Raw genomic sequence first — 12,974 nt, 5'->3', positions numbered from 1 at the left:
TATACATGTGGTTTAGATGGGTGTCAATTTGTGTAGATTTGTTTCTACTGTTAGATTTTTAGAGGAAAGAAAAATGTTTTCGTTTTAAAATCTCTTTTTCGGTCTATTACAGTTGTTTGATTATTTTGAAGTGCACAAATCATTTTTGTAAAATACAATGTTTATACAATTACTAGAAGTCTTTGTTTTTTTATATCTTAATTGTATTTTGGTCATTAACAATTATTGAAAGTATTATTATAGTTTCTTGACATTATTGATGTTTTTATTTTTTACTAATAAGTACAATTTAAAAAATATATAGTTTTTATAGGTTTTTTTTGTATTAAGCTCCAGTGTTTCCACCCTAATTTCCTGATTGTGGGACAATAAAGATATTTTTTATGTTATCTAATCAACACAGCCAAGATTTCTCAGTTCATCATGTCGTTTATTTATCTGACATTTTTTTGTCTTGTGTTTTTTTTTTTGCTTTGCTTACGTATTTTGATAATTTATATTGTTTTTTTATGTCGGTCCGTCAAATTAAGTTTACATGATTTATTGACTGACACAATGAAATATACAAATTAAAAAACACATTTGCTGCTCTTTTGACTAGAGGTTTAATGGAATACCAGTGCTGGTAAACACAAAACAATCTAAAATATATGTAAGTAACGAATATTTGTAACAAGTGAAGTCATTGTGGTAATGATTTAAATAAAAATTAATAAATAAAAAACTCTTGAAACATCTTAAAAACCTTCTTGCTTTTAGCCGTAGTTCATCATGACTATATGCTATTCTGCATCGCCACCTAGTGGCTGTACTAACATCAGGCATCATTTCTTGCAGTTATGAACAGACATAAAATCAACAGCTTCTGCTGAGGCAAACAAGGATTTATACTTACCCAGAGAATTATGGGAAATTTAGTCAAAAGACCAGTAAAACTGCTCACCTGTTTGATAGGTATGGCCCTCCCACTGCCTATGCTGTCTGTTTTACTGTCAACGCTCTTTGCCTGCTCACTGCCTTTCCGTGACTGCAAGAGAACAAGAGAGTCAGTCAGAAAGTGAAGCAACACACTTAATACGAGGCAGACTGGGAGCTGTGGGGTGTGGAGGGGGGGGAGGTGGGTGCAGGTTTTTTTTTGTATGTTGGGAACGCGTGTGGGTGACACAGATAGGCTGTGGGTCAGAGGGCGGGAAAGGTGAGGTGAGAGAGCATGTTTTTTTTTTTTGTTTTTTTTGTGCGCTTCTGCAGTATTTGTGCGTTGCAAAAACAAAAAGGCTCAAAAAGAAGCTCCAAAATAACACACAAGCAGACCAGCAGAACATACAGCAGGAACACCAACGTGCAAGTTAAAAAGGAAAAAAATATATAATAATAAGAGACCAAAACAAGACCACACTTGACACATCTCAACACAGAGGAGACAACCAAACATTGAGTCATGACTCAGCCCTGAAACCCTTTGCGGATCCTTTCCTTTGATTCCCACCATGAGTGGGCCCTTAGTGGACCTGCAGACCCACTGCCGTGCTACCCAAAGAAGACTCATTCATAAGGGCTTTTGCACAGTAAATATGTTTTTTTATATAATCAGGGAGAGAAGGGAAAATTGTTATTTTAAAGTAACGTTAGGGTGCAAGAAGTTCCTCCAACCTGCAAACTCTATCAGGACAGAAATCATTTTGCATATTCAAACAATTCATTTCAGAGTTTCTAAGCGTAAACCATTCCGGTAGAGCCTGTGGAAGGGAAAGGGGTGGTTAGAAAAAAAGGATTATCATGTAGGAAAATCAACAACTTCATCATTTCCTTCCCACCCCGACACAAATAGAAGAGATGAGGAACATTTAGGGACAAACATGATGAGTGTGTATGGTCTCACTCAAAACATGAGAGATGTCCAGTCACCAATGGAGAAGAGGTAGAATCTGAGTTCAAGTAAACCAACTCTGAGGGTCAGATTGTTTTTTTTCCAACATTTTATTTTTTCGTTTATGATGACTTGTTTTTAGCTTCTATACAGACACCATACAAAGCAAGTCACAAATTCACTTCAAAATATTCAACAGATTGAGCCAAACATTGCAGTTCCCACAAAATATAGGATGGACAATAAAAGGCATTGTTTCATATATTCCTTATACGTTATGTACCTTTTTATAGAGTAGCATTGTAAATAAAATACAATACAAGATATACAGCAGTCTAAATTTTTCATCAAATCCCTTCTTCATGGTAGAAAAGCGATTATGCGAGAGCTCATAATCTCTGTACCCAACCGAAACCGAGAAAAATGAAAACCGAAAAAAAGAACAAGGAACTCAAAGGTGCAAGAAAATAGATCTTCAAATAAATAAAGGAAAAAACAACATGACGTTTAACTACATTCATACAAGTCGGTGCGACCCAGTTTCATTTGTTAGTAACTCTCAGTATAAGTTCTCTGCAATACACCCACCAATCCTGACAGACTGTGCTAACTTTTATGAAGGCCTTCATAAAACGTTACCCCACAAGCTACTCTAACCTAAAAGATACCTCTGCATGATCATACATTTACACCACATTTTTCCATTGAGTTCAATACTTCAATATGCCCTGGAAAAACATGAACAAATTAAATAGAAACGGAACAAACAGAAGAAGAACAAAAGAGAGGGGGGAGAAAAAAAAGAGTAAACAAAACAACAACAGATTTGACACCTCTAGTCCTTGAGTCCGCATTTATGAAAAAAAGGCCATGTGATGTCGTGTAAGGAAAAGCTTGTGTCCTTTTGGTGGCTGAGTAACAGTTCCAAGAGTGACTTGACTGTACAGCGTGTTTATCGTATGGCATATGTCTGAATGAGGCAAATAGGCGGAGTGGGGCAAAAAAAGTGGACGGGGCATTTCCAAAAAGAGTCTCTACAGTCTGTCTCACTTGGCGATATTCGACAGTCTACTTTTAAAGCACACTCAGAAAACTCCACTGGACTCGAGTTTTAGGCGGCTTTTTGACGCAAAGTCCTACGGGTTTCCACATGCATTACCCTAAATGTATTAAAGCACTTAGGGTAAAGCAGCAACAAAGCTGCAAGTCCTCACCCATTAATCTCCTCTCTATCAGGTTTGGCAAAGCAGGGGGACTCTTTATTTTTACCCATCATGCTCTTCTAATTCGGAAGGAGTTGGAAAGCCCTTTTTGTTGAAGAAAGGTTGGAAACAGAAGCACAAATCTGCAAATATTAAAAAACAGTGTCAAATGGTTATTTTATTTTTTTTTCGTGTGATTTTTCTTTATGTTTGGTCTCATACATGAAGATCCAGTATGAAACTGAAGAACGAAAATATGAAATGGGGCAACGCTGGGTGGAAAACATTAATAAATAAGTGTGAATGAATTGTGCGGGAATGGAGTTAAGTATAAAAAAATGGCATCATATTTATTTAAATTCCTAAAAGTGTGCTTTTCAACACAAAAAAGACAGACAGTCTGAAGACCACAGCAGACCACAGACAGGTTGACGAAAACAACAGAGTTTGGAGTTATTGACCATGGAAGCACTAGGAAAGGATAATGTGTGTTGCACTGACACCTAGTGGCTGCGGGCAGTTATGGTCAAAGGGTTGGCTTGAAATGGTTTATGGCTTGTGAAACTGATTTGTGTGGGCGGTGGTGAGAGGACAAAGTGAAAAGATCTTCTGATGGGATGGTTTGAGTTTTAATTATATACTTTAAACACTCAAACAGATATATAATTGGTAAGAGGGCCTTTTTTTTTGGAACCGGAGCCAATTTCAGGTGGACATATTACACTCAGATACAATTAACTAAAATGCACTTTGCAACACTTGGGTTTTTGAATTTCAAGAGTCCCAATGCCAGTGCCATTAAAGTGTCATTCTTCATGTCTGAGTAATAAAAGGGCTGAACTTTCAATTTAATGACTGTATAAGCTTATCTACCAATGGCATTAAGGCATATTTAGTATCTTTGATTGCTTTTACTTGAAACCTCTATCATCATAAAGTAAAGCATGATTGGTCTTCTGCAGTCTCTCAAGGACTTGGAGGACTGGTGTAGTGCTTGTAGCGTATGGAGATATTTTTTGTGTGTTTCTGATTGGTCAAAACTATATAAAAAAAGGGAGATCCTCGACACTTTTGTGTAGATGAAACATTTTCTCTTAGTGTTAATTTTTTTTTTTTTTTTGAAATTCCACAATGTTTTTACACTTCAAGTCTTCCATCTCCTGAGCCCATCTCAATCTTCCAGTGCCAGTGAAGAAATGTCGACAATGCCCTCGGTAACGTTCCGTCCTCCTCCTTCCTTCCTTCCTTCCCTCACCCTCCCTCCTCCCACCCTTGGCTCGCAGCTCCTCAGAAGGTCATGAGCTGAAACTCCCGCTCGGTCTGCCATTCCGGCACCCACACCGGGTAGGTGGCGTGCTTCGGCATCTCCATGACGCGGACGGGGAGAGGCTCATTTCTCTGGTGGACATGGTTAGTCACTACCTAGCAAGGGGGGAAGGGAGACAACAAGGGGAGCTAGCACCAGCCTGTACTGCTCGGAGGCCGCAAAAACCTGCGGCTCCCAAAGCAGCTGGGGTGAAAGGATCAAGATAGAAGACGAGAAAGAGAGAGAGAGAAAGAGAGACGAAAGGGGTGGGATAGATATAGAGGTTAGGGGGTGGAGTTAGCTACAAAGAGAAAGGAGAGGGAGAGGAAGCCAAGAGGTAGAGGTGAGGAAAAGTGTTGATGAACAAGAAGAAGGTAAATCTCGCTTAGTCGGATCTTTTTCTCATTACGCTCAGAAAGTTCTGCAGAAGAAAACAAATAAGCATTGCAGAACTTAATATTAATGTTTGAAGGCAATTTGGGCACTTAGACATTCTCGGCACAGCACTGACTGAAGGGTTTCTGTCCTGTGCAGACCTTCTTGAGCTGGCAGAAACAACGATCCGACTACGCAAGATCGGGAGAGAGTTAGCAGCAAAAAGGAGGGAGAGCAACAGCAGAAAGACAGAGAGAGAGAGAGAGAGAGAGAGAGAGAGAGGAAGAAGGCAGAGGCTAGAAGAAGCTTGGGAAAGCCAAGAAAACTGTAGTGGTTAGTGCACACATATGCTACAGGTTAGAGCAAAGGGCAAATACGACAGGACATGGGGTAAACAGCAAGCAGACAGGGATCGGGAGACTGGTGTCGTGGTAAATCTTGGCGATCAGAATTAATTGGAGTCAGGATTTATGAGCCATCCAAATTGTGCAAGAGCTTTCCTGTCTGAAGGTGGGCAGCCGGAGGTTTTGCGGATTTCTCTCTTTAGCCATGTGTAATTTAGCTTGACTTGACTATTACAGCATTATAATATGCAGTAGGATAGGTGCTGAAGAAAATAGTAAAACTAAATTAACAGTTCAACGATTTATATAATGTAAAAAAAATCCCAGTTCCCTATCGGTGTGATGAGAAACTTAATCCACTCACTACATCCAATTAGAAAAAAAAAGTACATGAATTAATGTTTGTTTTTTTCCACAGTGCTTATCTTTGATATTTGCTTCAAAGCTGAGTAGTTTTTTATTTTTTTTTTTTTGTTTTGGCCCATTTTTGGGGGGCTAATATAAAGTCTTTTTCTCCTTAGCCCATTGTTCTGTTTCAACAAGATGCTGTCTTTGCCTGACTCGTAGGCAGCAGCGCTGGCTCTGAATGCATTTTGAGCAACCTGTCTCCCTCTGGTGGAATAAAAGAAAAAGAATGTGTGCTTGGCACCAGTGCCCTCTAGTAGTGCGAGTGGGTGTTGCTTTGCATCAGCTGTCGCATACTTACTGTGAAAATATTGGAGCGCCGCTTCGACTGCTTGCGGATGGGTGTGGGTGTGTTGGAGGCAGCGATGGTCTCAATGCGCATCTCCCGCTGACTTATGCTGGGGGTGGAGGGAACAGAGGAGGAGTAGTCGCTAAACGCACCCCCACCATTGGCTGCCTGTTGGGAGCGAGAGAGATTAGGAGGAACCGGCAGAATCAGAGGAGATCAGGGTGGAAAAGAGAGAGGGATCGCAAAGAAGAGGAAATGAAAGGAGGTCAGTTTGGGACGATGTGGTAAGAACGTCAGTTCAGACACCTAAAAACGAGCAGTCATGAGTTAGATTAAATGGTAATATTATTACATACTCAATAGAATTTGTATGTCAGCCTAGTGTAGGCCTACCTGGTTAATGTGAACAGACGGGATGGACGCAGCTGGCACTGAGGAGTGACTCGGAGAGTTAGGGAGAGATTTGCATGGACCGATAGATAGCTGCTGCTTTTTCCTCATGGCCACAACCTTCTGGGCAACTGGTGGGGAAAAATAAAAACTGCTCAGTCACACATTGCTGACTGGTGATACAGCATATGCATGGAAATTACACACACAGGTGTGTGTTCTGGTACATTGTTGTTGCTCTGTTCTAAGACATTTTAACTGAAACATACAGAAAAAAAATCAGTGATGAGATATATTAAAAGGTTTGCCATGTCATATCGCTTAGAGACATAGCTTCTCTTAGGCTGTCCACAATATCTTCTCTGTTGCTTCCCTTTTTGTCTTTGTTTCAGTTATTCCCCTTAAGCTGACTTTAACATATATTTTAATTTTAAGTGCTATTTATGTAAAAGGATAGCATAGATCAATAAACAACAAGGTCAATGTAAATATAACAGAGTTAGCCAAAAGCATCATTTTCGTTATTATTTCCTAATGTAAACAGGCTTCCAGCATTCACACGTGTACCATAAATTATTTAAATCCCTAATGCATATTAGGTGTTATTGTCAAAGTATACAAACAATACTGCTCTGTTATGATGACCTGTTGCATATATGATTCATAGGCCAACACCAACTTCTTAAAACATTTGAGGACTGTTGACCCACCCCACAAGCACAACAGCCTCCAGTTCATTAATATTCTCTTTTTTTTTTTGTTCTTCTTTTGTTTTCTCCAACTGCATTTTTAAATCCTACCAATGATTTTTGATAAAGCTTAGGCCAGGCAACTAAGATGACCACTCTAGTATGTTTTAAGACTTCCCTTAGATTCCTCAATTTTGTCAATAATCTAGCGGTAGTGGTGGGTGAAGAATATTAGGCGCAACTGTACATTAGTAAATTGCTGCCTGAGAATAAGACAGTTCTGAGATCAAATCTTGTCTCCGGCGTTTCTGCCAGTTGTTTGAAAAGACATGAATGTTAGTTATTTGATCTCCCTGAATTGCTCTTAGGTGTAAATGCCTGCATGGATGGTTATTTGTCCTGATAAGCAATGATGCAGTCCGCTGGTCAGTCAACTGGTAAATTTATATATCATCTGTATAGAATATTACAGAACTGGACTGAGTATGGAGCCCTGTGGGACACTACTTAATAAACAAAGGCCATTTAATGTACAATTTCAACTGCTTATAGGTGAAACAAGAGGAAAGACTTTATAACGTTGACAAACTTCTAAAGATAAAACCTTAGCCAAGTAATTTGTCCTGGATAATGTTATGGTTAAGAGTTTTAACACTTAACTACATGCTGTGGTAAACCTGGCCTTATGCCACAAAGCAAGACTTCTGCTGCTGACAAACTGTTGCCCAAGAAAAGTAGGTTCTGCATTAAAATAGAAGATTATTTTAAATTCAATGTTTTTTTTAACCAATAAAACTTCTCAGTTGTTTAACTGGTAAACCAGATGTGTGATGTTATTGGGTGTTTATAATGATGTTATCAATAAGTTTTGAATAATCAGAATGTCAATGGCTTTTCCCATAAAGCGGAATCATTGGTCCATGAAGGGGAAAGGGAGGTTAAAGGGGAAGTAAACACAAAACGGAAACAAACTAAATGAAATAAATGAAAAATAACCTGAAAATCTTGATCAGATTTTTTTTCAATAAAACACAAAATGCTAATGGTATTCATCACAATCTGAGAACAAAGAAAGCCTGCTATTCAGTAATTCTCCTTGGTCTATTTGTCTGTTTATCCACATTTTCTTGTAATCGCCAGAAACATTATAGACACCGTCTGGCAAAAGGACTTTTTTTCTTTGTTAATGCCCAAATGATAATAGGATAATTCTGGCAACCCACGTTTCTTATTGTTGTTTAGATGTAAAGAAAGTCCTGCTTCTGTATAAAAAAGTGACTATTTCCAGGAAAAGTAGCATGATGTTGGCCAAATGAGGCAATGGTAACCATGTGAAGATCTCAACCTGCTCTGTGGCATGTGAAAGCCCTTATTTAATTCACAGCACACTTGACTGGGTGGGTTGGGGAGGAGGAGAAGAGGAGGCGATGCTCATGGCTGCGTGACATGAATTAGCATTGAGGGAAGGAAAGAGATGATCTGAAGCTGCATCAGCAGCTGGGATCACAACGCCCGACTGCCTGCTGTAGCTTTGCAAATACACAGAGAAGGCAAGAGTGACTCCTTCAGACACCGCGCTCTTGTTTAATTACTTCAAATTAGATTTCAGGGGGAAATTAAGACAGGGAGAGAAGACAGCATGGCTGTGAAATGCAAAAATGTATCAACAGACACTGAAACGCACAATGAACGGCAAGTTACACTTTAGGATGTTGTTAAAGGATGGCAGAATTTCAATGGAGCTGCAGGTTTAAAAAAAAAACAAAAAAAACAATGTGCCACAGTTGAGGCAGCTAAGTTTCCAAATAAGAGTCTTAAAGGTATATAGCCACATTATATACTTAAAAACACCAAAAAACGTTTGATCATGATAAAATAAGGTTATATACACCACACCTCCATCCTCATAATGTTTTGATGGTCATTTTTTTGGATAAATATAGCCCCAGCACCAGGCGCGATTAGCAGATATAAACAGACGTGGCGCCATCTAGTGACAGTATTGCAGACCTATAATAATGTCGGTTAACGTAATTAATAAATTAAAAATAAATAATCTGTAAATAAACAGCTCGGCATGACCGAAAACCAATCGTTATTAATGAAATGAAACGATCTACAGCAACTTTAAAAGCCTCATATCAAGATGTATTCTCACGTCAGTCAACTCTGCAGTCACATCTGAGCAATCAGCAGGTTTAGCGTCTGCTTCAGTGAACAACAGTTTTACTGTATTCCCAGTGACATTCCAGTCTTTTCCCTCTTGAAATCATATATTTCTGCCTTTTTTTCACTAGATATTGGAACATTCTTCATCGTTTTGCCTGAAGATGCTAATAGCAGTTAGCTGCTTCCTTGTTTCAAACCCTGCTGCGCAGTATGAACTTCCATTAAAATCATAAATAAATATGAAAGGCTTTATTTACATATCACATTGAGCAGAGATAAAGCATAAAACACCAAGATAACATCTAATATGCCAGTAGGATGTGATAATCTTTCATAAAAACTTACTGTATGCAACTAGAGTGAGCTACCGAAGAATAATAAAAAAAAAAGTCAAATAATGTGGCTATGCATCCTTTATGTTTTGGTAGACATTCAGAGATTCAAGATTCTTTCTGAAACATTTATAACTAATTCAGTATTAGCAGATTTTAAGGTTACAGTACCAAATTTTTCTTATCTATTTTGATTCCATAATTCATGCTAGCAATGTTTTTTAACTAACCAGCATGTAACCCTTACCAAAACATTAACATTAATCAGCAAACAATTCTATGGTTTACAATGAGTAAAAAAACTAATAGCATTGCCACATATATTAAAACATCATGTTGTCAAGAACGAAAATGATTAAAATACATTCAAAAAGATAACTGGACCTGGCATAAACTCCTGTCAGACACCAATCGAGAAACACAGAAATAGTGTTTAACAGGAATCAAAATACTATTTTATCTTATGAGTAGAAATTCAAAATGCTAAAAAGAAAACGAGAAAAAGATTAAGTTATTGCCAAAAAAATAGCCCCCACATTTGTTAACTTCTACAAACTTATTCTTGCTGATTACCACACATTGATTATGTTAAAATGTTTAACTGAATTGTTTTTTCTCTTAGTAAGCCTACCATGTGAACTAGAATGACATGCATGACTGATGAGTTGTCTTAAACAAAACGTTGTGTAATAAAGCTTTAATCAATGTAGAAAATTGTTAAGGTCGAGCCAGACTTTCGGAAATATTCATCTGATCAAAACATTCTTATAGCATAAGTTTAGCTTTATTAAGATTAATTAGAAAAATCACTCAAGTCTTTCTATCAGAGTGAATTCCCAGTCGTATAATGTGTCAAGACAGGGCTGGACTTGCTATTTCGCCCACCTATATTCTTATTGAAAGACAATTCCTCTACTATCTGAACCACAACTGCCCCAGATAAGAAAGAATGTCAAAGCTGACAAATGTTTGAATGATGGTAGGGAAAGATTATTTTAAAAAATACAACTAGACCAACAAGGTACAGACGATCTACACATGCCAAGCTGAAGTCTTCAAAGGGCAAGCAAATGTTTTCAATTCAGTTTCATAAAATGTGTAATTACTGAAACTCTGCAGTTAAGCTTATTTTTTATTCCATGCAAAATATAACCAAAACTGTATCACATACAATGGTCTCTCATTTGTTTTTTAGGAGTGTGTAGCTTTTCAGTGTATCTGTGATGAGTTTTGTGTGTTTGACAGTGTGTAGGGGTTGATAATCATAAACTAAACATCTCTATCTGAGGACAGGACTTCTGTAAGGTTTTACACGATAGATTGAATTTTGATTGCAAATGTGAGGTAGGTAGGTAGGTAGGTAGGTAGGTAGGTAGGTAGGTAGGTAGGCTAGAAGATAGGATAGGATAGGATAGGATAGGTATGATTAGGATAGATAGGAGGTAGATAGGATAGATAGCTAGATAGGATAGATAGGTATATGATAGAGAGATAGTAGAGGTGCGGATAGATTAGGATAGGATAGATGATAGGTTAGATAGATAGATAGATAGATAGATAGATAGATAGATAGATAGATAGATAGATAGATAGATAGATAGATAGATAGATAGATAGATCCATTGACTCCCGTAACACCTAAATATTTTTTAAACTTTGTAAATCTTACATATTTTAAGATTTTTCACATGAATGTCTAATAAATATGACTATCTACTTTCAAAAATACAGTGATACCCCCTGGTTTGTAGGGATCGATATAAAAGAGTAATGTGGTTGAGTGAGTACTATGTCTGTGTGTATGTGTGAAATTCCAGTAATTGGGTGCAAAAACACATCACATGACAAAAAGGGCCTATAAGAACAAGAGATTTTAAACAAATTTCTGAAAAAACTTAATCTGTTGTTAGGTCTGAAGTTGCTTAAAAGTTTTGTAGCAATGCAAGCTTTAATGAGAAAGACCATTTTGGAAAAAAGTAAAAAAAAAAAAAAAAAAAAAAGATAAATGTCACTGCACTGAAGATAATTACGCACTGCAATCAATATTGTTATTAATTACTGACCAAGTCAAGGCTGTAATAACCTCGCGCCAAAGGTTGTACTTTGCAACACTTCATTCAAATCCTAAATCTTGATTAAAAGCAGTATCTTCTTTTTTGTTAAATATCGCCTCTTACCATCCTGGAAGACTCTCTCCACATTCAGGCCATAGGTGGAGCAGGTCTCGTAGTATGTGCAGCGCTTCAGATCGTTGGACAGCTTTCTGGCCCGGGAGTCATCAATCACTCTGGGATTGGCTGCACTGATTGCATCTAACAGAAACAATTCAGAGAAAGACATCAAGGGAAGTGTCACAATTATTCATGTCAGATTAGAATCTAAAATGTGTGTATGCATGTTCGATGTAAGGCAAACACCTTGTGTTCCAACGAGGACCATGGGCACCTCAGCTGTGTTTCTGTAGCTGGAAAGGCGCAAGAAGTAATTGTAGACCGTCTGAAAGCTGATCTCATCCTCCAGGCTAAAGACGAAGACCACTGCATCCACCCAGGCAGCAAACTGAGGACAGGGCAGAGACCAAGCACCGTTATGAAGCACTGTGATATGAGCCACCGCTTGGTTGCCTCAAAGGTTTTCGCATTAATTATTTAAACAGCATCTACTCCTGAGAAAAATGTGTTTGCTTTAATATGAATGTGGATTCTCCCGGTTCAAGCATTATCAGCATCTTAAACGTCTGGTGCGATTGAGAACTGACTTTTACAAAGGTTAAAAACAAAAGCAGTTTTTGACTTTGCTTTTCACCCCATGCTGATTGTTTGCGACCATCGAGCTAATTTTAATGCCATATAAAAATAACCAGAGTAAACTGAACCTATCTGACAATATGAAGTAGGCAAACGATTTTAAAGAGCAATGCATCATGTGTCAACCTAAAGAAATTCAAGAGCAGATGAGAAGGAAAGTCATTGACATCTATCACTCTGGAAAAGTATTCAAATCTGTTCCTGTGGCAAAAACGGCATCCATCACAGAGTTGCACATCCAGAAAACCACCACAAAGAAAATGCTAACTAATACAGTCAAACATTGTATTGGTAGTGTGATGGTTCAGGGCTACCTTGTTTCTTTGGGACCTGGACAAGTCCAATTTCTGGATTTCCGCTCAAAAGCTGAAAATACTGCAAGGGATCAGTTTCTGACCTTAAGCTCAGCCATGTTTGGTTTATGCAGCAGGGCAATGATCCAAAGCACACCTGCGAATCCATCCCCGAATGGCTCAAAAGAACAAAATGAAGGTTTTTGGAAAGGCTCAAAGTTAAAATCTTTGACAATTGTCCAAAGTGGCCAAATTAAAACAAACAGCGAGCCAAAGCTCCTCCAGAACAATGTATAAAACTCGCAGGTATTTCAAACGGTTAATAGAAGCTGTTGTGACCAAAACTGGTAGAACCAGTTATTAGATTCCGGATATTGCCTATTCACGTACGCTCAGGTTGGTTTGGATAGCTTTGTTCCTCTAACAAATGAAATCAGTTTCCTGATTTGAAACATTCAAGTGTGACAAAACGTAAACAAAGACAACACTGGCCAATTGCTTCTTCA

The 12,974-nt window shown here is 38.1% G+C and overlaps 1 protein-coding gene across 4 annotated transcripts in view; it reads right to left on the bottom strand.

Annotated features, from left to right (window-relative positions):
- agap3 (ArfGAP with GTPase domain, ankyrin repeat and PH domain 3) overlaps nt 1-12,974 on the bottom strand; it is a 190,545-nt gene that overhangs the window by 79,655 nt on the left and 97,916 nt on the right. For 2 of the 4 annotated variants that reach the window (XM_036138280.1, XM_036138279.1), the window contains exons 5-9: nt 11,786-11,927; nt 11,546-11,680; nt 6,182-6,309; nt 5,801-5,956; nt 944-1,027 (exon numbers count right to left, since the gene is read on the bottom strand). In XM_036138280.1, coding sequence (XP_035994173.1) covers nt 944-1,027; nt 5,801-5,956; nt 6,182-6,309; nt 11,546-11,680; nt 11,786-11,927 — 645 coding nt within the window. Of the gene's footprint in view, nt 1-943; nt 1,028-1,958; nt 4,492-5,800; nt 5,957-6,181; nt 6,310-11,545; nt 11,681-11,785; nt 11,928-12,974 lie in introns of those variants that run through there. The other 2 variants (XM_036138282.1, XM_036138281.1) reach the window with 2 other exon arrangements.

Source organism: Fundulus heteroclitus, chromosome 6 (assembly GCF_011125445.2).
Source record: "Fundulus heteroclitus isolate FHET01 chromosome 6, MU-UCD_Fhet_4.1, whole genome shotgun sequence".
Lineage (NCBI taxonomy): Eukaryota > Metazoa > Chordata > Actinopteri > Cyprinodontiformes > Fundulidae > Fundulus > Fundulus heteroclitus.
The sequence above is the reverse complement of the archived record's forward strand: the minus strand, read 5'-3'. Positions and strand labels throughout refer to the sequence as shown.